The following is a 23688-nucleotide window of genomic DNA, read 5'->3' as shown; positions in this document are numbered from 1 at the left end:
ACGGGCCCGACGACGCCGTGCTCGACAAGTGCGCCGTCGACCGCGCGCAGGTGACCGCACTGCCCATACACCGACATTCACACTAGGGTTGTAACGGAACTCCGCTTCCGCATCCGTAAATGCGGAACTTTGGCAAGAAATTATAACTCTGCGTCCGCTTACGCTACCGTTACAACCCTTATTCAGACACAACTCGATTAGGTTAATGCATAATTCAGGGTATCCATTCAAACTCAATAGAGCACCACACTAGTTTGGATAATAGTATAATGCCCAAAGGGTAATAAATATTTTTTCCGTTATTATAATACCAGTACAGTTGGACTGTAACACTTAAAATAAATGCTCGCTTACTGGTATGAAAATACCAACTGTAGTGAACATGTTAATTTAATAACTGGTATTTTACTTTTACGGTCTGTAACATTTTCAATTTCGTCTACTCACTTTTATATTAAATGTCTTAAAAATAGAAGGTTGCATATTGTTTGTAGTTCTAAAATGAAGTTATAACAAGTAAACGATTAGTGTACTTGTTATAACTTAATTTTAGAACGTACGAAATTGTCCTGTCCTCCCAAATTGGTTTAATCTGGATCAAACTGGTTCTTTTTTACATGAACCGGTTCTATCCGGTACAATCCGGTTTCTCGTATAGGAGCAAGTGGTAGTGGAGAGGTTGCTGTACGAGGTGATCCGCGCGGTGTGCAGCGAGGGGGCGGGGGCGGGTGCTGGGGGAGGCGGGCCGCCCCCTCAGCCGCCCCCCGCCGCCGGCGCGCCCCCCGCGCAGCGCGCGCTGCTCGCCGCCCTCGCCGCCGCCGCCTGCAGCATGGACTGCAGGTCGGCTACTGATACATACATACATACACACATGCATATATATCTACTAATATTATAAATGCGAAAGTTTTTGTAGCCTAAACTGCTGTATCGATCTTTATGACATTTGGCAAAAACGTAAACGATAATCTAGAACAAATTCTACTACTACTATTTTTTGTTTTTTTTCCCTTGCGGACGTAGTCGCGTGCAACAGCTAGTATACTAATAAAATAGGGTAAACACACAACTTAGTCACATAGGATGTCAGCAATCACAGTATACTATTGAATATTTATTTAAAACAATACAAAGTGCAAATTAGAACATAAATTTGTTGCTCATTTTAATATAATTTTGATATAATCTCTGTATATCGTAAAAGATTTAGAAATAAAACTATTTTAACGGAGACATTATGTAATGACAAAATATGTATAGAAAAAGACTATAAAAAAGTGATGACGTCAACGATGTGTTCTAATTTTGAACTATTTAATTTCTTCTTCTTTTCTAATGGCTTGACTCTAAAAACGTGTAAAAACTCCTTGAACAATCTCTATTATTTTATTTTAATAACATAATGTTGGTTTGTACATATTTATGTTAGTTATTTGAGTTAAATTTAATACCAAAGTTATTCAATTAAGTACACATATAGTGTGACATTTACCTGCTCATATCAGTCGGTGTCGCGACGCCTACATATAATGTAACTTCTTACCGTTTGCATTAGCGAACACTACTTTTGTACTAGTAAAAGACAGATACTAGTTTATTTAATATATTTTAAATCAATGCGTTAACCGGTAAGTTTGTTTACGTAAAATCAACTAATCATACTTCATATCAATATAAAAGCGAAGGTTTGGATGGATGTTTGTTAGAGTTTGTAGCCTAAACTGCTGAACGGATATGGATGGAATTTGGTATAGATGTAGAGGATAGTGTGAAAGAACACATAGGCTACTTTTGTTTATTTTTAATTTATATAAGCGAGATCTCTAATTAAATCTTATTTTAAGGAAACTCAAATGTTTGGTAGACGATTACATCGTAATCTATAATAGTTAATGAATCGTATGTGCGTAAAGGAGTGCCTGATAACATTCCTGATATCTTATCAATATCGCTAAATATTGTCCATTAATAAATACATTGTGGATAATATCAGTCGCTTTATGAGTTACTTTGTTATGTTTTATATCGCAACAGTCGAGGACATTTATTTCATACCCAGTTCAGTTAATTCGACATACATTTTAATGCGTGCTGAAATGGGAAGCTAATTTAATTCTTTGACTGAGTTTTTTGTGTTGATTTACAGTACTTTAAAGTGGATGTAAATTCAGTCGTTTGACGCATTTTGATGAATAATGCACGATATCTGTCGGCATAAGGATAATAACGAATGGATATTCGTTTGTACCGCTATAGTGTGAATACAGGACACGGACAGACGTTAATAATTATAAATTGCAATATAGATAATACCAGACTGCTCGTAATTACAAATAGTAGTAAAAAGAAAGAATTGGTTAAAGTGAGAAAATTAATACTTAGTGCTTAGTTAGTTACATTGCAAGTGTGTGTGTGTGTTTTATATATGATGGTGAATTTGAAAGAGATAAGTGAAGAGGAGGCGAGAGAAGTGAGAAAGAGATGGTGGCAGTCGCCTAAGAAGAAGAAAGGGAAATTTACTAAAATGTTTGTATTGTGTTCTGTACAAGCTGTTACTCGCTATTTTGTCCGTGTGAAAATTAAAAATAATAAAATGTATAGTCTATGTTACTGACTGATAATGTAGTTTTTTAAGAGTTTAAGATTTTTTAAATCGGTTCAGTAGTTTTTGAGTTATTTCAATACATACAAAAATACAAATCTTTCCATTATTAGTATACTATAGCTTTTGACTTAATTTGACTGTTATAAAACGCCTAACAACATATTTTCTTTTCCCTCTTGTTCTAAATATTTTGTCTACCGCATTTAATTGCTTCAAACATCTAATAGACGGTGTCATTTCCTTGTGTGTCGTTGTATCGATGTGTCGGTGTGTCGGTGTGACGTGCGGTGTGCGGCGTGCGCAGGCCGGCGGCGGTGGCGGCGGCGGGGCAGGCGGCGGGCGCGCGCGAGTCCTTCCTGCTGCGCGACAAGTTGTACAAGCAGCGCCTCAAGCACATCGCCAAGCAGCGCCCGCAGCCGGTCAGTGCCGACTACTGACACACAATCTTACATCTCGCCATCTCTCGCTAGCCAACAATACTGTCGCATTGTCTACATTTGTGTTTTCAATTTTATTAGTCAAGAAAATATGAATTTATTGTTTTAGTGCATGTTAAATAATAGGGAAGGGAAGATAAGTGGAGAAAGAAGTAGATAAACGGAGTAAATTCACAGTTAAATGAAACGCAATAGAATGAAATACGACTTTATACTGGTCTTCTGTGAGGTTATTATATTCGAGCGTATATACAATAAGGGAATTTATCGGTGTTCCATTTTGAAAGCTACAGTCGTTTAAACAATAACCAAAAGTATAGTTTTTATATGTCTGTCGGAAGAAATATTTAGTGGTACAAGCGGAGTTTGTATCGGTAGAAACAATGTTTTCGTAAGTGTAACACCGTGGGTTTCCGCGACTGTACGTGTGTGGTGCGCAGTACGTGGTGCGCGGCCACCAGCTGCAGCTGCAGGCGCTGACGTCGGTGGCGCACTGCCACCACTGCGACCTCGTCATCTGGGGCCTCGCGCCGCAGGCCTACGTCTGCGCCAGTCAGTACCACCTTCATTACATCTGCCTATACCCTTTGCTAGATAACTGCCTTGTTTAATACAAAAATAATTATGTGCATCTAGCTAATATTTTCTGAAATAAGCCCATGTAAGCCATTAAGTAATATTCCTTTAATAAAAATGCTTTGGCTCGCGATTCCTCCCACGTGAAATTTGAAAAAAATAAAAAAGAAATGTAAAAATATGGCCTATGTGAATGAATTTTTAAAATCGGCCCAGTAGTTTTTGAGCCTATTCATTACAATCAAAAAAACAAAGTTTTTTTCTTTATTGTATTAGTATAGATGTAATTTTGAGATTGTGTTTTTCTTATAAACTTTACAATGTTCCGAGATTTCGTGATGTTTGATAACTGCTGTAGTGTGATCAGTGCTGGTGTATTTGAGCAGACTGCAACTTGCGCGTGCACCGCGAGTGCGGCAAGGCGGTGGAGGAGGGCTGTGTGCTGGATGGAGAGAGTCACAACAGAATCTCCCGTTTTATGGACCGCATACATCATAATAATATGCCCGGTGAGTTTAACAAAACACAACACAACACAACACAACACAACACAACACAATACAATACAACACAACACAACACAACACAACACAACACAACACAACACAACACAACACAACACAACACAACACAACTCAACTCAACACAACACAACACAACACGACAACACAACTCAACACAACACAACATTACACTACACTACACATCGTATTTAACACCAATAATATGTTGATTACAAATCCGACATTATTATAGGAAAAGATCGATCGCCCAGGGCCGCTGTACAGGAACGCCCTGGGCTAAATCTTGGTTAGAGCGACAGTAGCGCTAAAACCAATATTAGTTGACCCCATGTAAAATCCTATATTCTTCTAGATGGTTGTTGTTACCAATTATACTCTGGACTTGTACTCTATAACAGTCTAATGTTGAGATCTCTTGTTCTCTGTGCAGTGATATTTTATATTCTGGACTTTTTATCGAGTTGATCTGATTACGTTAATGTTTATTAGTAAAACGTTCTAAACGTAAAAATAGTAATATAAATAATACATTCCACAGGTCAGGACACGGGCGATAAGAAGTCCCGCAAGGCGTCGGGCACCTCGCACTTTCTCAACAGTAAGTTGCTAACTTTAATATAATTTCTCATATGTCATTCAGTTTATATGTAAGAAGCCCTGTTGCATGCAGTAATAGGAATCCCACTGGATTGCAATCCCTAGTAAGGAATGCAGGATGGATTTCAGCTCCATTGCGGTTTTGATCTTGTTGGATTGCAATCCTTTGTAATGATTGCAATCCCTATGGTGGGACTCGGCCAAATTATGAGATCCTGCGTTTCTGGATTGAATCCCTAATAGGACTTGAAGCGTGGGATACAACTCAATTGCACGATCTACTCCACTGGATTGCAATCCATATTAAGGACTAGCTGTTCCCGTGCGGCTTCATCCGCATGAAATTATGAAATTTTATTTTATTGTGTTTGTTTTATTACATGTGTCAAATTATCAATAGCAAATGTCAAAATATCATGACATGACAATCCTTGGCAATCTTACTTTCTTGATGTTGGCAGCAACTTATTATCTCTTTTCCACATTGGCATTTTTATCCAAAATATTTACCCTCCAAGTTTAATGGCGTGAAAATATATAGCCTAAAGCGTGACGTAAGTGTAGGGCTTTTTATTAAAAAAATAAATTTACAAAAGTATGCTGTAATTGCAGACATCTTGGCAACAAAGTGTGTGTTTACGTTTTATTATAATAGTATAGATTTCAATCCCTATCAGGGTGGGAATCAGTCGGTTTGGTACCCACTTTTCTGGATTGCAATCTAGAAATAGCATTTTTTTTTCAATTATAAATCTAAAGGGGTATTTAATGTAAACGTTTTTATTGATATCTATGGTTTTATATTGTATTATAATATAATTGTTTGTTGCAGTGGAGCGCAGTTTCAGGAAGATGGAGGACGAGGCGACGTGGGAGCAGACGCTGACCCCCACCCCCCTCATAGGTCAGTCTCATTATATTAAGTCGTTTCGTATCTTTACTTCCAGGTATTTCTAAGAAAACATCTAAATTATTGACATGAAATAAAAAAATATCGCGCAAGTTTCTTTTTAAGTATTAAATACATTTTTAAGGAATGTTACAATAAATTTCTAAGCTGTTGGATTGTTTAGATTTATCCATACATTTTGTACTGATTTATACATTTTGATAACTATAATATTGTTACCAATGCCAAATATTAAGTTTTCTATCGATATCGGACCTCATCGTTTATGCAACACGGATGTGAATTCATTATGTTTTAACTAGATGTGTCTAGAGCGTAGTTGTTCATTTTAATTCGGTTAAGGAAAAAATTAAACAATATTTTGTTTTTAATGCATTTTACACATTAATTTTTTATATATAAAACAATTGCGGTTAATTAAATTTATTATATAAAATATCTCGAACATTAACAAGTCAGTTTTAAATTATGAGAATTCAATTGTTTGTGAATCTTTATATCTTTTATTTTAAGATCAATTAAGAATATTTCGATTACCTGGTTTTTTACACGCAGTGAAATAAGATCTTTTTTAAATTAAAAAAATCGTTATCTCAAGATTGTCAGCTGAAAACAACACATCTTTAAGATATTCTTATTTTTTTTTATTATCTGAAATTTAAGTAGCATGATCGAATTTCAAATTTACACAAAAATAATCTAAACGACATCTTATTAAAGAAGTCAACAGTGGTAGTGCCCGCTTTAACATCTTAGCACGAATGGGTCGGCACGCCCCCAGTAATACCACGACCACACAAAAGATAGGCGATAAAATGAAAAACATTCCGTGTTTCGTCTGATGAGTGTGGTGCCGGAGGCCTAATTTAAGTCCCTTTCTCTTTACCACCCTTTTCTTATAAGGAGAGGTTGGGAAGAGGAAGTGGATTTGACTGTGGAGGAGATGCATAGGAAGGGGAAATATCCTCTTAATGTGCGTCTCCTCCTCCGTCGTATAAGGGTAGGCAACGCATTTGCAATTGCGAATGTCTATGGGCAGCGGTCGCTTCGCCATTTTGGCGGTTTCAGGTGGCCGCTTGCTCGTTTGCCGCCTTATGTTATAAAAAAAAAAAAATTATTAAAGATAATTTTCTGTGTTTTTATGTCTCTTCCATTCATCACATATCTTCTAACAAATGTTCAAAAATCAGTGACCCCCGTGTTACAGTACAATTGATTTCTTTCCCTAGACATTTCTATATTCATAGTAAAATGAGAAGGTCATGTTATACTGGTCATTCTGCTAAGCTTTACTAATAATAGTTGCCAGTTAATTGTTTACGAGCGCAGTGGCAACGCTTTCTATACCGGAAATGTTTCGAGTTGACGACTTTGAAATGTTTTGTGTGTATAACCGCGTGTTTCCACTGCTAAAACAAGTGTGAAACATGTTTTAAAGCAATTAACAAATCGCGTAACAGTATCAGAAAGAGATGGCAGATGTAAGAGGATGTGTGAAAGAGACGAACGTTATATCTCGTCTTTATTCATAAAAATAATTAACTGAACATGTATGGTTTTTGGGAATTTGCGTTTGACGTTTACAGGAGATTTGAAATGAGAGAGGAAGATGTACTATCTCTCTACTAACTAATATAAAAATGTTAATTCTATTGTGACGCGAGTTAGTTGTATTCTCACGAAAATAAAATCGTTTTTGATAAAAAGTCAAAAAACATAAATTGTGAGTTATTTATTTTATGCATAAAATGCGATATTACTCGTAAGAGACAAAATATAATGTTTCAGTTTTCTCTTTCTGTCATTCTTTGAAATTATTTTTTTTCCTTTAGTTTTCAGTTGTATTTTAGTTGAGTATATCAATGAGTGTTTATAAACATTGTAATACTGCGTGCTGCATTCCTGCTGCAGATGTGTGAGCGAAATCTTCATAATATTTACTCACAGCTTTCTAATACATTTACATTAGTTTTCCGTTACATTTGTTTATTGTATCTTTGCGTTGGCTCTTGCGGATATAGGAATTTACCATCTGGATAACTTGCCTTGTAACCTTCTCATCACCTTTTTTATGTAACAACTACTTTTAAATTATAATTTCTTAACATGAAATCTTAATTACTACTGAATATTTTAAATGTGACAGTTTGTATGGATGGATGTTGGTTAGAGTATGTAGCCTAAACTGCTTAACTGATCTCGAAGAAATTAAGCATAAAAGTAAAGGATAATTTGGAACACAAAAGCTACTTTTGTTTTTTTAATTTCCAGCGGACGGAGTCGTGGGCAAAAGCTAGTAGACAAAAATAATTCGATTTGTTCTAACTCAGTAACTAGTCTTTCCAATGTCTCTTGTTTTTGAAATCAGTCAATTATGGACCTAATGAATTAGATGTTTTAAGTAAAAAATCATAAAAATTTACTTCAGGAAGTAGGTTTTTTCGTAAATTAATTATTATTATATCTGTAATACTGAATCTATGTCATAATGTGTCAGAACACGACGTAGTATGTCACAGGATCGATTCCGACATTGACCTCGGGTTGTAAATGTGACACTTAGTGTTAGTTCTTAACGACTCGCATTATTGACGAGGTAGATTACTTTTATGTATTCAAAACTATACGTAATTACAGTGAACCTTTCGTAAAGTTTTGTTGTCTTTTTACTTCTTACTAATATTATAAATGCGAAAGTTTAGATAGATGGATGTTTGTTAAAGCTTGCAGCGAAAGCTCGTATACCTATAATTTAAATTGTAAAATAAATTGATGAATATTCGATCTCTATAATTTTAAACCTTCAGTAAGGTTTTTTAGTTATATGAATTTTAAGTTACTAGAACTTGAATTAAGTTAGTTTAAGTTGTTTATATGGTGTATAGTGAGATGCCATCATATAATGTAGTGTGTGCACGTGTAGGGAGTGCCGGGCGGGCGGGCGGCGCGGACGGTCGTGTGCTGAAACACGGACGACCGCCTTCGTATCGCTGAAAACGTTAACTTTATAAAAGTTGTGTTTATAGTGCTTTGTTTTGATTTGAGTGTTGTTTTAGGTATAGTAAAATAGTGATTTGTGAATTTAAAATGGAGTTTTGATAGGTTTTTTTTTGTAAATAAACATTTTTTTTGTTTATGTGCTAGATATTTACTTATGTAAGGCTTTTTATAAAGTATCGCGATGAATAGTTTACAGATCAGAGTAGGTTATGATAGTTTTGTTCAGCCTTTGGTTGAAATGTCGAATGTTTACTGAAATGATAGAAATTTTGTAGGAATGTTCAAAGAAAAGTAAAAATTGATGATAAAGCTTTTGTCGTCTTTAAAGAAGAGATGAATTTTACGAGTTTTTTTAAACATAACTTCCGCATTAATGAATAAATTCCTCGATTTATAATAGTTCATTGGCTGGGAATCCGCTTATTCAAGGTCATAAATTCCGAATGATTGAATCGATATTTTAAATAGATGTTTTTAGTGACATTTCATTGCTATAGCAAAGGGTTGTATTAAATCCTTTAATTACAATGTGTTTTTTATTTTTGCAATTATTAATAGTAATGTGACACATGTAGTTATTGTCCAGGCAGGATATATGATGCCGCGGTGACAGGTTTCGAACACATCGCCCACGCGCATTGACTCAATGTCGTCTACATATTGTTTGTATGTTTTTAAATTAATTTATATAGTTTAAACGCTTAAATATCAGTTATACTATTGTCTCGAAAATAAACATAATAGTTAAAAAAAATTGTCAGGAGTTAGGGCGTTAATGGCACAGTTAAACGCTACACCTAACAAGATCAGTCTATACGCCATGTATGTTTGAATTCGCCATGGATGCGTGCATATCTGCAAAGAAATTTAAAGATATATGTGAAGTCCAGCGTGGCTGACTGTAACTTGGGTAAATTACGAATGCATAAGTTAGAACTTATAGCTGATGATGGTCAAATCATTTGCATCTCTCCTGTTCTCTTTGAAATTAACGGATGCATATAAAATTTGATTCTCTATTTCCTTCGTTATTCTGTGAAAATAAAACAATTTGTTAGTATTTCTTGACATTTGTAGTTAATTTGACATTTGAAATGTCCTCGGCATTGTGAGGCTGACATTTTATGCACTTTGTACAGACGGACAACAGTGGGAATTATTGCCATAACATTTGACATTTTCACTTTAAAGGTCTCGCGTGAATTTCATAAATATTTTCTTCATAGAATAGATCGCCGATTTAAAAAGTTTACCGATATTGTTTTTCAGTTTTCAGTCTTAAATGTATTCAGGTTAAATATATTTCAAACATTGTAATCCATTGAATCTGAGCGGTTTATTTGATCTTCAGAAGTAGAGTTTGAATGAATTCGTAGAGGGTCAATAGCTACGCGTGTCCGCTACGGCTACGAAACACCTGAGCGTAGCACGTTATAGAGTTTAGAGGTGAACTTTGACACAGACAGGTGCAAGGAAAACATTAAGTTATCATAACTCTATGGTAATTACGTCACAAGAAAAACGAAGAACTGTATTCGAACCTAAGCCTTTATAGATGTTCCGATCGTAAAGATAAAAATACCCAGTTTTATATAGATTAATCTGAAGATACAATTTTTATTATAGTAATGAAATAAAACGCGGTTACTGTCTACAAATAAGACATTTCGCAGAGAAACAAATAAAAAAAAAACGAATAATTCCGTCTTGTAATCCATTAGCATACCGGAACGGGAGATTTATTGCATTGGAAGGACTTGCGGAGGTCAAGGTTCGAGTCCGGACAAACGTGTGACCCAATTGCTTCGATACCCCAACTTGTGCATAAATATGTCGTTTACAGAATTGAAAGTGACATTTTTATTGATCACAGTTTGTGACGCATAATGCAATTATTAATTTTTAAAAAGACTAGCTTTCGCCCGCGACTCTGTGTGGTATTAAAAAGAAACAAAATGCTTTTATGTTCTTCCAGACTATGCTCTACATACATGCCAAATTTCATCGAGATCCCTTCAGCAGTTTAAGCCAATCAACATTAATCTAAACTTTCGCATTTATAATATTAGTAAGATAAGATTTAGTTGTAAATTTTATAACAAATTTCAGAGTAGAATCTTCAAAGTCCAACAACAGTCTTCAAAAACTACGCCATTTTGGCAATTGTTTCGTGCGTGTTGCGACAGTTTTTCAAACGTTCTAAATTTGAATTTTTAAATAAAAGAGAACATTCCATTACCGTTCGTTTTGACGCGCGAAAAGCTGACGAGTTTATTCATTTTTTTTTTGGTGTAAAAATGTTTGACCGTTTTTAAGAAATGACCTTCAATGTTATTTTTTCTCAACGGTTTTTTTATCGAATAAATATTACGTTATATGAAAAATACATTTTGTCTCCTAAATATTTATGATATTTAAGTTATTCCGATGTCTCAAAGGGCCCGTTTTAAGTTGGTATTTGTTCGGTACATCAAAGGTATTTGCTACGGAAAAAAATACAAGATACGCTTTTTATCTTTTCCGCATATAAGACTTAATAGTTCTCAACTAGAAGCCCCTTTCCTATTCATTAATTTGGTATAGTTTCGTGTACAGATAATATAAATGAAACTATGATTGCTTGTGTGGAATTGTATTGACCCATATTTGCGCAAGAGAGTTGCCGACGATTGGGTGGTACTTAACGCATCGCGACAAGCAAATTTCCGAGAAATGACACTCGCTTGTAAAATAATGTATGACGTCATTTTAGCTTCTAACTATACTATACTAGCTTTCGCCCGCGGCTCCGTCCGTGTCGTATCATTAAAAAACAAAACCAAGTAGCCTTTTTGTTCTTTCAGACTATCCTCTACATTTATGTCAAATTTCATTGAGATCTGTTCACCAATTTAGTGTGGAAACTCTAACAAACATCCATCCATCTAAACTTTCATTTATAACATTAGTGTGATTTTCATTTTCTTAACTCAAAATAACAATAAACTAAGGGAAAAGACACAAAAGCCACTTATATTTCAGAAAGCATAATTACAATTTAAGAAGGCAGTGTAAGTACATCACGTCTTCACCCCCGTGGGGTGGGCAGTGACAAATAGCTTCGTTACGCAGTTTGTGCACGCTCTCCTTGCCCTCGACCCCGAACTTCAACGTCGAGATAAATGACATAGGACTTAAAGTATCGAGGAAACTGTATTACTAGGCTAAAAGTATAATACTATGCAAATTTTACGATAGCTCGGAACTTCGCACGAGGTGTGCGAACAATTTAAGTTAATATGCGTAATTTTGCACGCGTTTTCTTGCAAATGGAATAGTTCACCTAACATTACATAAATGATTTGTTTTGTTATATGTGCATATTTGGTGTTAGCACTTTATTTTTAAACGCTCTTTTATGTCTTGTCATTGTGCATGTTTACAACAAGGTCAACAAAACAAACTGTTATGTAACATGGATGTCCTTGCCAAGGTCGCAGTGATAGCGTAACGATATAAACAGGGGCGCGTCCGATCGAAGACAAACTTGCTTCTTACTTCATATACATTATACAAGTTTCGTGGAACAAAATAGATTTATATTAAGACACATGCTTAAGACAATTCTATACTAGCTTTTGCCCACGAATCCGTTCGCGTAGAATTAGAAAAATACAGTAGAAAGTAATATATGTGTTCGTCCAGGCTTATTCTACATCTATGCCAAATATCATCCAGATTTGTTCAGCCGTTTATGCTACAAACTAACAAACATTAATCCATCCATCTAAACTTTCATATTTATAATATTAGTAGGACAATCTTTCTATATTAGCTTGAATCTGTCTTTCGTCAAATTGATAGAACTCATGCTGTTTACGAACACATATTGGCGTTCTAGTGTTTAATTCTTACCCTATAGTTCCGTGGATAGATATAACGAAATGTATTTACATTTGTAAAGCTTGTCGCGTAATTAACTCTCCAAAACAAACATAACCTTGGTTGTGCAACAGCGGTAGCGGCGCGACGAACTGGCCCATTGATTGGCTGCCCAGCTTCCGTACACATTCCTTGGAACCTTACCAAAGTTAAACGATACACTACTTAACAATATAACGTCACAACTATTTCGTTATTTAGAAAAAATCACACATAACCTATGCTTTGTATTACTTTTTTTAATTAATTACGAATATTTCCTCTTAATAACATTAGAATAGACTAGCTGTTGCTCGCGACTTCGCTTGCATGAAATTGACAAGTATAACCTATGACACTCACTCGTAAACGTAGGTTGTTAGAGGTGAAAGATTTTTTAAATCGGCTTGTAGTTTTTAAGTTATCTCAAAACATACATAAATACAAACCCTTCCTCTTTAAAATGTTAGTAAAAAATAGTAGCGAAAATGCAAATATATGTTGTTATAAGTTGTAACTCAGCGGTTTAGTATTGTAAAGTGAAATAATTTGAAGAAATGTGTATTGAATAGCTGTCGGGCGAATGCGGGGTATCGACAGGATGTGATAGCCACATCCACACAGATAGTAGCTGCAGATAGAGGGCGCTCCCCGCGAACTTGACTTCGGACATATGTAGTCAAAATAGCAGTACTATGCCATCTCCGTAGAGAATAGTTTATGATGTAGTGTTCGTGTTAGTGGTGTGGAATATCGAAGTCAATTTTTTTATGTTGGTTATGCTGAAAATGTTTGGGACAGTATTTTTGACAAATAGTGTATGTAATGAACGTAAGACTAATATATTGTTATCTTTACGCTTTCACAAAAATCTGAACATACAATGCGATAAGAGTTCAGTACATGGCCTGTCAGTGTGACATTGAAGGGTCAAGGGCAACTCTAATTGTGGTGCCGTCATTACCACAAACCGTAATGCTTTCCATTATGACCCTTATAGCGCACACATTAAGGTTTATTGCGGCAATTGTATTACGTACGAAATTGTCCTGCAGGGAAGGTTTGTCGTTTATTTGACGTTTATTTGTGTTGAATGTTTAGTGTTAAAAGGTGTTTACGCGTGAATTGTATGTAATTGGTGTTTAGTTAAGTTTGCAAAATTGTTTTTTGAAAAAGTTGTCACTATTTTAATAGAATATGAATTGATTATGAAATCCTGTGAGATGTTTTTTTTTATGGTTCATTGTTTTATCGGGGCTTTTTTGTTATTTTCGAAATATGATATGTAAACTTGGGAAATTGAACTCTTTCAACGCTGTTTCAATTTTAGAGTTTTCTAAAGCTCTCATATATACGGACCTTATTGGTTTGGTTGAGTGGATTTCTCTGTTATTTTTACTCCTTAACATAGTATTTATGTATGGTATAACTTGGCCCATCTCCGCTGTAATTATGAGATTGATTGGGGCCGAGATTGCGCCGAAGTTTGGACTTGGAGGGATGAAAGTGGGGCAAACGATATGAGATTGTTCCGAAGAGATAATTGCTTTTGTGGAGTAAAGATAGTTCTATAAATAGACCGTGTTTATGGTTATTTTAGTCTTTGCATTTTTATTCTGTATTTCGTAATACTAGTGTAGACAAAGTTTGATGTTTCGTGGCTAATGCACCAGACCACCGATACACGGACATTAGTGAAAATAAATATAGACACGTGTCCGCATGCGGCGATATACTTTAGGTACCGATAGCAAATATGAATATTTAACCAACTTCAAATTTTTTTTTTATTTAATATTAATTTGTAATTTCTTATTATTCAAATAGTATCACGACTGTATATTTATGGTTTACAAATTCCTTGTAATAGAAATTTGTAAGATTTTTCTCTTAATGCTTTGGCTATTTTACTCCAACTTTTTTTGGAATAGTCAAGTAGTTATCAAGGTCATAAATAAGGTTAATTTAACGTTATATATAATCTGTTTATTTGTTATTTATAACGTATTTGCGGACCGTACACGCCATACAAGGCGTACGGTTGTGAAACGCCGAGCGTTCGGCCGGACATCACAAACTACTATTTCTGTCCCAACTCAGCCGGTCTCTGCAACACTTTCATTGAATACCGATCTAACTTCGAGCTTTCTATATCTACAGATAACAGATTGAAGGTAGTTCTAAGTGTTGAAGAAAAAAATCGTCACTTTTATCTTATGTCAACGGCAGTTGGTAACTCTTTCTTGTTTCATTTTTCGAAATAATATCGCTTGTATTTTAGTAACTTTTCATATTAAACAAAAGCTTTACTTTTAAATTAAGCTATATCTTTTTCAACCAAATCAACGCGATTTGTTTCAAATAATTAATACTGGTAATGTATATTACTAGCCAATTAAATTCGACCTGTTCTTATAAATATCTTTGTCACAATGGAATTCGCTTTTAAGATGAAATATGTCTTGTTTCGACCACAATACAGGAATAGTTTTACCATCAAAGCGGTACAGTATAAACGGAGATTGTTTACTCGATTCTCGAGTTATTAACAACGTGATAGAGTTTATATTTCCTTGGCATCCTTCCAGCTTTAATCCAACGGGTCGTGACATCGCACAAAGGATTACAGAGCTCTAAATAATCTAGACCTTATCTAGATTTGTTCAATTAAAAGAAAGCTTTTGCTAAAGCTGTTGGATTATACACTACATTGGAATTAATTACATACGTGGTACTTTGTCCCTGATAACTTACGGTTTAAATCTAGTTGGAGGACTACCAATTGACGAAAAACAATGTGTTTCACGTCCATAGCTTAGAGGGGCAGGCAGACACCACTGATCCCAATTTGTTTTGATCGTAACATACCCCTTTCGCTTCTTGTACTTTGTACTTCAACAATCAGGTATAAGTCCATCTGGGATGCTCCCTACCAACACTGACACTTTCTTTCGCACTATAAATTTCCTTTGTTAAGCTTTACAAAAGGGTACAAAACAAAAAGAAAATCGAGTAATTTGTAAGAATCGGTCAATGTCAGTTAAAAAACCATTAACGCTGACATTGTACAGTAAAATAGTTTATAGAACATTTGACATTGGGCTCAGAATTAAGACATGATGCACCATGGCCTAGTTAGCGTTTGTTGACCAGACCTTGACTGCTTTTATGATCCTCAAGCTGAGTCACCGTCCCATAACCCCAAGAATGTCTCCTCCGGCCTACACTTGGTGTCGTGTTCTAACAGCTGGTACATGTTGAACTCTCGTAAATATAAGCCAACGTCCTGAGGGTTGCCAACGACAGAAGCGATGGATTGCTGCCAAATGACTCACATCAGGGTTCCCCAGTGACTCATCGGTGATAACCCTAATTATCACACCTCCTAATACGGAATAAGGGTCATTTTGCAATGGATATTATGTTTAATTTTGTTCATATTTCTGAAGCAAATGCTGGAGCTAAAGAGCAGTGACCAACAATGAACGTAGATTGCTTGACAATATTCCTAGTTGATTCTAGTTTCTTTATCCTTACAGTCTAAGATAAGTACTAGAACCTATATTTTAACTGCATGAAGTCTGTAATAAACCTATTAAAAATTAATCGCTCTTTATTATTTCACTTGCTCGTTACAAAAGGCTCTATTATGACCTCGTATACGTGACTGTTTGCACACGGTGTGCGGGGCGGGGATGCAGTGCAGTCTAGACGGGGGAGGGGATGGGTGCAGGCCACGCACCCCATGGGGACCATGGTCCGGTTATGGGGTGGCTTTTGAAAATAGATTAGTACTTTTACAGTAGCATCGATGAAATGGATTGCTTCATAACTGCATTGTGGATGCGGTAGAGTTGAGAGAAGCGAAAATCTTCGATCTTTTGCAATTGCGTTTGCTAAAATTTATCTGGAAAGAAAATCTCTAAGAAAATAATCGGTTAGTTTAAGAAGTAAATATTATCAGTGTATTTGCGTGTAATCTATTATGTTTGAAGACATTAAGTCTTGTATTAACCGTGCAGAATGTGTAGGCAGCTTGCGCCGAGCCTGGCGCACCGCCAGCAGCCGCGGTACAGCCGCGCGCACAAGTGTTTGCATTCATAAAAAATGTTTTTTATCGCCCCCCTTGTCGATCTCTGTTTATTGTGTAGACGAGGCGCGCGTAAACAAATCTACTTTTGATCGTCGCTACTGAATTACATGTTAATATTTTTTATTGGATAACTTTCCGCGCGTTGGGAATCGATCGTAATAAATATTTGCAAGCGATCTTGGAATTTTTATGAAATAAGGGCAGTACGTCATTTATCCAAAGTTACTCCGACTATATGTGATAAAGCAAAAGTAAACTTCTCAATTTGTATCTCAAATTGTTATAGTTTCAGCTAGCTTGAACTTTTGAAACATTACGGGACGGGTAGTTGATGAATTTTCATGATTATTTTTTCTCTCGGCTTGACGAGCTAATCACAATTTATTTAATGTTTTTGTGCAACTATAAGATGGTTTACTTTTAAACTTTTACGTTTTACAATTGAAGCTTACATCACAACTATAAAACCCCCTGCGGCCAGATGCCGATTGTTCAACCGAAGTGTTAACAATTCCTGTTTAGACCCGTGTCTTGGTTTTATTACAAACATGTTTTATTGCAACATAATAAAGGTGTTAATAAACACACGTCAGCAATATTTATGTGATTTTCTTTTTCGATACCATCCATAAAGGTTTTTTCCGCGACTGTACCAATGCTGCGTGATTTACGCTTTTAGCTAGTTTAATTATGTTATATGTGCAGTTTATTAATAAAATAGCACATAAATAATATCTAGAGATTAGTTATTACTAAAACATGGTACTGGCACCTTACGGTATCTACAATATATACATTAATAATTATTTAAACGATGAAAAAAAAAAACAAAAATAATCAACAACCAATAACAAAATTTTACACATAATAATTAAAACTTTATGTTCTTAATCATTGTTTCTTTAAACGTAATTATTAAAAAGATAATCAGATTAATGTTATCTCCCTATAGGTCTAAAATAACTGTAGGTCCATCATGCGAAGTTGACCTTTGAAGGCTATGGACCGAAAAATTCCCCAAGTGTTGTCACAGTAGATTTTCATTGTACAAACTTTCTCGGTAAATTAAAAATGTCTACTTATGCAGTGTCTCTAGCTATGTTTGCTTTGTTTATTTTCCCTCGTATAGAATGTCCAGAGCCAGCGTGCTCTATATAAATATCGTTTTTGCTTTATTTTAGACATTATTTCTGTCTCGATTAACTTCCTCGTAGCGCTGATACTATAGATATTTTTAAAGACACTAAAAAACAGTTACTTTATAAATATTTGCACATATTTAGTGAAAAATGGAAATGGATTTGAACTTAAGAAAAAAAATATTAGTCTGATGCGACAAGTGATTTCTTCAGAGGTACCGAAAGAAATATGTAGTTGATATATGTTTGGACTGGTATGAATCATGCATATATCGTAAAGTTTTTATTTTCGTCGCTTTACTGCCGACATACGTTACGATACACGTCGTGGTTATGTTTAAGCGAATAACATAAATATACGAATATTTACTTTGTGGGACAACCAAACGGTTACTCGTTTTTTATAGGTTACGAATGTCACTGAAGCATCGATGCGTTTATTTTAGCTATATATTGCGTTATATAAGGTAAAAGGGTTATGAATCTAATTATCACGGTACATAAATATAGTAATACAAATGGATTAGCACATCTGTGGCTTCCCGCGGTTACACCATGCGGAGAATTGCGGTTATAACATACCTTTTAGTTGAAGTAATACCATTTATAGGTACGGATTATTATCTATACATATAATAAAATTGGAGTGTCTGTACTATTAAAAAAAAATCCAAATTTCGGGAAGATAATGTATTTGCGATGCTGTTAACGAAAATCGCATTTTTTTTGTCTGTGTGTCTGTCCGCAAGCCGCGTTTATTCCGGCTATTCTCTGTAACGACAGGGCGGGTTTCACCGGACTTTCACTGAAGGGTACCTGACATAGACAGGAATGTTATAAGCTACTTTTTTATCTTAAAATTGCTTGGACGAAGTCGCGGGCAACAGGTAGTTATTTTACAAAATTGTTTACCATTAAAAAAAATATTCTGCCCTAGAGATTGATCCGAAAATTTTGACTTTAGGAAAAATTACTTCTAAGTTCATATGGGCGGATATACAATGAAAATAGAATTATGATAGCGTCAAGCGCGCTCCAAACTCAGGTGTCTAGGGATGGGGTGTACGGTCAGCAACCCACCCCAGTTACCCCCAGGGTGCAATGTGTCGTGTGATCAAAGTGTTGGCAAATAGATGTACTCGAGCGAGCGGTCCAATAAATTAGGTCTATCAAATTTTCCTTTATTAGCACTTGACACCGCATCCCTGCCCTGTATAATTAGCTCATTAGCGTCCTGTCATGTAGTTTATGCTTATGGAAATAAACCGACAATTACTTAGCAAAAAAATAATATTTACCGTAGAAACATTACTCAGAGTAATTAAACCGCCACTAACGGAGGCTATTGTAGTTTCAAATGTTTGTTTAACTAGATATAGGTAGTTTACTATTCACAAACATATGTAATGAATTAGTGTACAGTAATCCATGCATCGGGACATTTCCACTGTAATCCCGGGGGACGATCCCCGTGCGACGGTCATTCCAACCCTCGGGGTTGATCCAACCGCACCGAGATTGGTATTTGCTAAGCTCGGTTGCAACAGATTGCGAAGTTTCTATGTAGATCGGTTTGTTAGTGAATCTATGTGTCTATAGAGTGAAAAATTATACTGCCTGTTTCCACTACACGTCTGTAGATATTGATCTCACTTTCTTGAAGGAGAATGAAAGAGATGTCAATTATTTCGATTAGATATGTTTTCGCCACTGGACACTGTCTAATATTGCGTCTTTCTGGACCACCTTTACTCTAATTTAGCACATAAACAAAGTAAATACATCTGAAATTATGAATGAATTTATTTCTTTGTCGGGTAGGCTTGTGACGTACAGGTAGTGATGAGATATTACGTGTACTACAATTGTGACAAGTGGTGACTGCAATGTGGTGTGTGTGTGTCGGGGGTTGGGGCGCGGTATGAGCGGCGAGGAGGGCACCGGCGTGCGGCGCCGGCGCAGCATCAAGCGCCTCCTGCGCAGCCTCACAGCGGATAAGCTGCAGACAGGTAACGCGGTAATGCCAAGATTAGGGTTGCCAATCTGGATACAGTTTTTACCTACCTACCTACATTTATTGAAAGTTGACAACCCTATCCATATTATGATTATGTTCTAGTTCTAGAACTAATCTTTACTAATATTATAAAGAGGAAAGATTAGTATTTTTGTATGTATTGAAATAACTAAGAAAATAAGTTGCCGATTTTACAAACTCTTTCAGCGTTAAAAAATTATTTGTGAGGCTATATTTTTTTAATTTCACGCGGGTGAAGTCGCCAGCAACATCTAGTGAAATAATATAATTGTTGCGATATGATGAACACAGGTTTTGCGTTAATAAACGGGCGCGTAATTGTATTGTTGTGTAACTTGACACATCGTCAAGGTCGACGGGAAGTGTTTACGTTGTCCCGTGACGTGTGCGTTATGACGTATGGATAGTGTATAAATATCATTGCCGCTAATGCGCCACTTCAGCAACATTTTATTGACAGACATGTAGAAAATGTATCTGCGAATGAATTAGCTGGATTTAGTCCTAGGACTTTGATGACCTATATTAGATTGTCCTGTAAATGTTTGAAGATAAATCAACATAGTTTCTAGGTCAATCTATCTTGCAGATGAAATAATTTCCGATTCGTTGATACAGAAACTTCTAGTATTTTGTTTAGATGTCAGCAAATGTCGGAGAAATTCTAGAGTCGTCCGGACATCCGGCTGCCAATGATTTCCTATCTATCCGGCTTCTTGTGTCTTTATTCTTGATGTATAGCAGGAATAATTTTAGACTGATTTTAAAATGTTGGAAATTTCAATTTTAAAAACTCCTTAAGATTTGTTTCGCGAATATGTAACTTTTAGTTTAAAATCGTCGAGGGCACTGCCATAACTTTATTTATTTATTTATTTGATCCTTGATGGTACATCTCACGAAAGAGCCGTTGGTCTGTTCCGTCTCGGTAAAATGGTATTCAATAAGTTCGCGTTATATTTGTCTTCTAGGTCATGAACGTGATATTCCCATATTTCTAGAGCTCGTAAATTCTATTTTAGTACTGCAAACGTAACGCAGCAGATCTCAAGAGGCACGTGATTGTGGCCAGATTTACGTAAAACCTGTGCTAATGCGGAGCGTGACGTAGAATGCCCTTTACACTTTATCGGGCCATCGAAATCATAGATGTATGATGTCATATACGGCCATGACAGTGGATGTACAGTCGAGAGCTTGCGCCAGAAAAGCTCTGGAATGTTACTCTTTTGTGTAAGGGAAAATGGGTTTAGGTAGCCGATAATCTAGGCTATGTTTAGGAAGGGTAGCTGCTATTAATGTAGACTTATTCGAAGTTGTTTTTATGTATATTTCTAATGGCTGATGATATTTCCTTGATTATTTGTAACTCTTCGAGTTATAAAAGATTTTCATGTCGTGGCTACCGAGACACAGTTTTGGTTTCGACTAATGTGACCTGATTGCCTGAAATAAATCCACTCAATGCATTTTACATCGCGTCCGGACGGATTGAATCGACGATAAAAGCCACGCTATTTGTGTGAATTATCGATCGAATTAAAACTGGATACCTAAATAAACTGTAATTGCTTTAAAATATTGGTCATTATTCAATTATTGTCATTAGATTTGTAACTGAGATTTCAAAGAATATGGTATAAGGTTAGAGCGAGCGCACACCTTTGACTTGTGCGATAGTCGATTTTTCGCAGGCAATTTAACTGTTTAGTTCCACAACTAAAAATCGAGTATTGTGTGCTCCATGTAAGTTTAGTGTGCACACGCTCAAAGAGATTTTTAAGTGATTCAGATATTGTTTGTAAGAATTATAGATCCATAGTTAAATGTTCTAGGAACCAATAAAACTTGTAACACGATTAAAAATAGTTTATTGACTGTAATAAATAGAACTCTTGATACACAATTGTCGACATTTATATAAATAATTAAAACAAAGGATAACAATTCTATCTTGCGTACGCTAACATACGATAGTCTGCTGTTTGTCTGTATGTCTGTTAGCAATCGCCGATGGCTTTTTAATTAAAGTCATTGTGTTGTAGTGGCGAGCGGACCTACCCGCAGTATTGTTCCAGCTTCACAACCCCTACTTTGCGATACTCGAATATACATAACTAAATTAATTATTTATCATTTATCATTATTATTATTAATAGTTATTTTTTACACTTGTAAGAAATTGTTTTTGCGGTTTTGTCAACAGATGGCAATGTCTGGCGGATATTTTAGTAATTCTCAGCTTGATGATACACTTTTTTACAGAATATAAAAAATAATTTCTGTTGTTATCTTTCTTATATATTGCAACTACAAGTTATATGTGAAACTCGAACTGAAATAAATATATTGTGCAGTTCGAGTTCCAATAGTAGGGATACAATTGAGTGGAGAGGCTTTCCTACATTTCTCTTACTCCGACGCCTTTGTGAGGTCGAGTGCGAAGAATAGGGTTGCTACACATTAGATAACATAATAAGATAATAATTTATTACATTTTATGTTTTAACATTATTTTAATGTTCACAATAAATGATACAAATCTATTTCTGTGTAATAATTACAAATGCGTCTTTTCGTGCTTAATAAAACAAACTCACATCGTTCATTTCGTTTTAAAAATATGATGAATTGCTTGTTTTAATTCTATTATAGATATGGATTTTTGTGTACTAACTTTTCTGTATCTAAAACTAGCTTTCACCCGCGACACCGACCGCGTAGAATTAAAAATCAGAAAAGTAAATACCCTATGTGTTTTTCCAGTCTATCCTCTACATCTATGCCAAATTTCATCGAGATCCGTTTAATAGTTTAGGTTACAAACACTAATAAAACATTCATTCATCTAAACTTTTTTTTTTTATAACATAAGGTGGCAAACGAGCAAGCGGCCACCTGACATCGCCAAAATGGCGAAGCGACCGCTGCCCATAGACATCTGCAATTGCAGATGCGTTGCCTACCCTTAATTGACGGAGGAGGAGACGCACATAAAGAGGACATTTCCCCTTCCTATGCGTCTCCTCCACCGTAAAATCCACTTTTCCTCTCCATCTTTTCCTCCCAAGAAAAGGGTGGAAAGGGAAAGGGACTAAAATTAGGCCTCCGGCACCACACTCATCAGACGAAACGCGGAATTGCTTCCACTTCACGCCTGTTTTCTGTGTGGTCGTGGTATTACACCGGGCGATCCGGCCTATTCGTGCGAAGATGTTAAAGCGGGCTCTACCACTGTTAAAACTTTCGCATTTATAATAAGCTGTAATTGAGATGGTACTTTTTTTAAATAAACCCCTGCTGTATTCGTGTTGTGGCAGCCCTAAGTGTAAATGACACTGGACCTCGAAAGGTTTTCCTTATGATTTTCATTTCAGTTGCATCTCGCTCGCCACTGAGTAGCTTTTCTTTCATATGTGAATTTATTTTAGAAAACTTTTCAGTGTTATAGTTTTCTTATGAAAAATTAATGTAATAATTAAGATAAAATTTTTATCAGTTTAAGTTTCAAGACAATAACGTGATTTTTGTGTTATTTCATTAGTTAGAAGTAATTTATAAGACATGTCTTATTCTCCAAATATTTGTAAGTGTTCGTTGCTTTTTTGCGGATTTTATTGTTGTAAACTTTTTGATCTTAACAATTTCGGATAATAAAGTAATTCTTTTCCAATATTAGTGTTTAATATTAATTTTCTTGTTTCAGGTAAGTGTTTACAAATGGACAATATTTTGTTCGAGATAAGTAAGTATTAATAGTTATTATACAAAGTGAAAAAACGTGTGAAGAATTTGTTCTTCAAATGTAACAATGAGTTTCAGCGCCATCTATTAGAGGCGTTGGGAATTGCAAAACTATTTAAGTAATT

General features: G+C 35.6%; 1 protein-coding gene across 1 annotated transcript in view; it reads left to right on the top strand.

The window, feature by feature from the left end:
• The first annotated feature begins 6 nt into the window (after window positions 1-6).
• The window catches only part of LOC106100053, an 80229-nt gene continuing 56547 nt past the window's right edge, over window positions 7-23688 (top strand). Inside the window, exons 1-7 of the mRNA XM_013278793.1 lie at window positions 7-50; window positions 659-840; window positions 2910-3024; window positions 3483-3594; window positions 4005-4127; window positions 4681-4740; window positions 5572-5643. Of these exons, the coding sequence (XP_013134247.1) occupies window positions 830-840; window positions 2910-3024; window positions 3483-3594; window positions 4005-4127; window positions 4681-4740; window positions 5572-5643 (493 nt within the window). The 5' untranslated portion in view covers window positions 7-50; window positions 659-829. The remainder of the gene's footprint in view (window positions 51-658; window positions 841-2909; window positions 3025-3482; window positions 3595-4004; window positions 4128-4680; window positions 4741-5571; window positions 5644-23688) is intronic.

The sequence above is a fragment of the Papilio polytes genome, unplaced genomic scaffold (genome assembly GCF_000836215.1).
Source record: "Papilio polytes unplaced genomic scaffold, Ppol_1.0 DF824325.1, whole genome shotgun sequence".
NCBI lineage: Eukaryota > Metazoa > Arthropoda > Insecta > Lepidoptera > Papilionidae > Papilio > Papilio polytes.
Note: the sequence above shows the minus strand (reverse complement) of the source record. Positions and strands in the feature narration are given on the sequence as shown.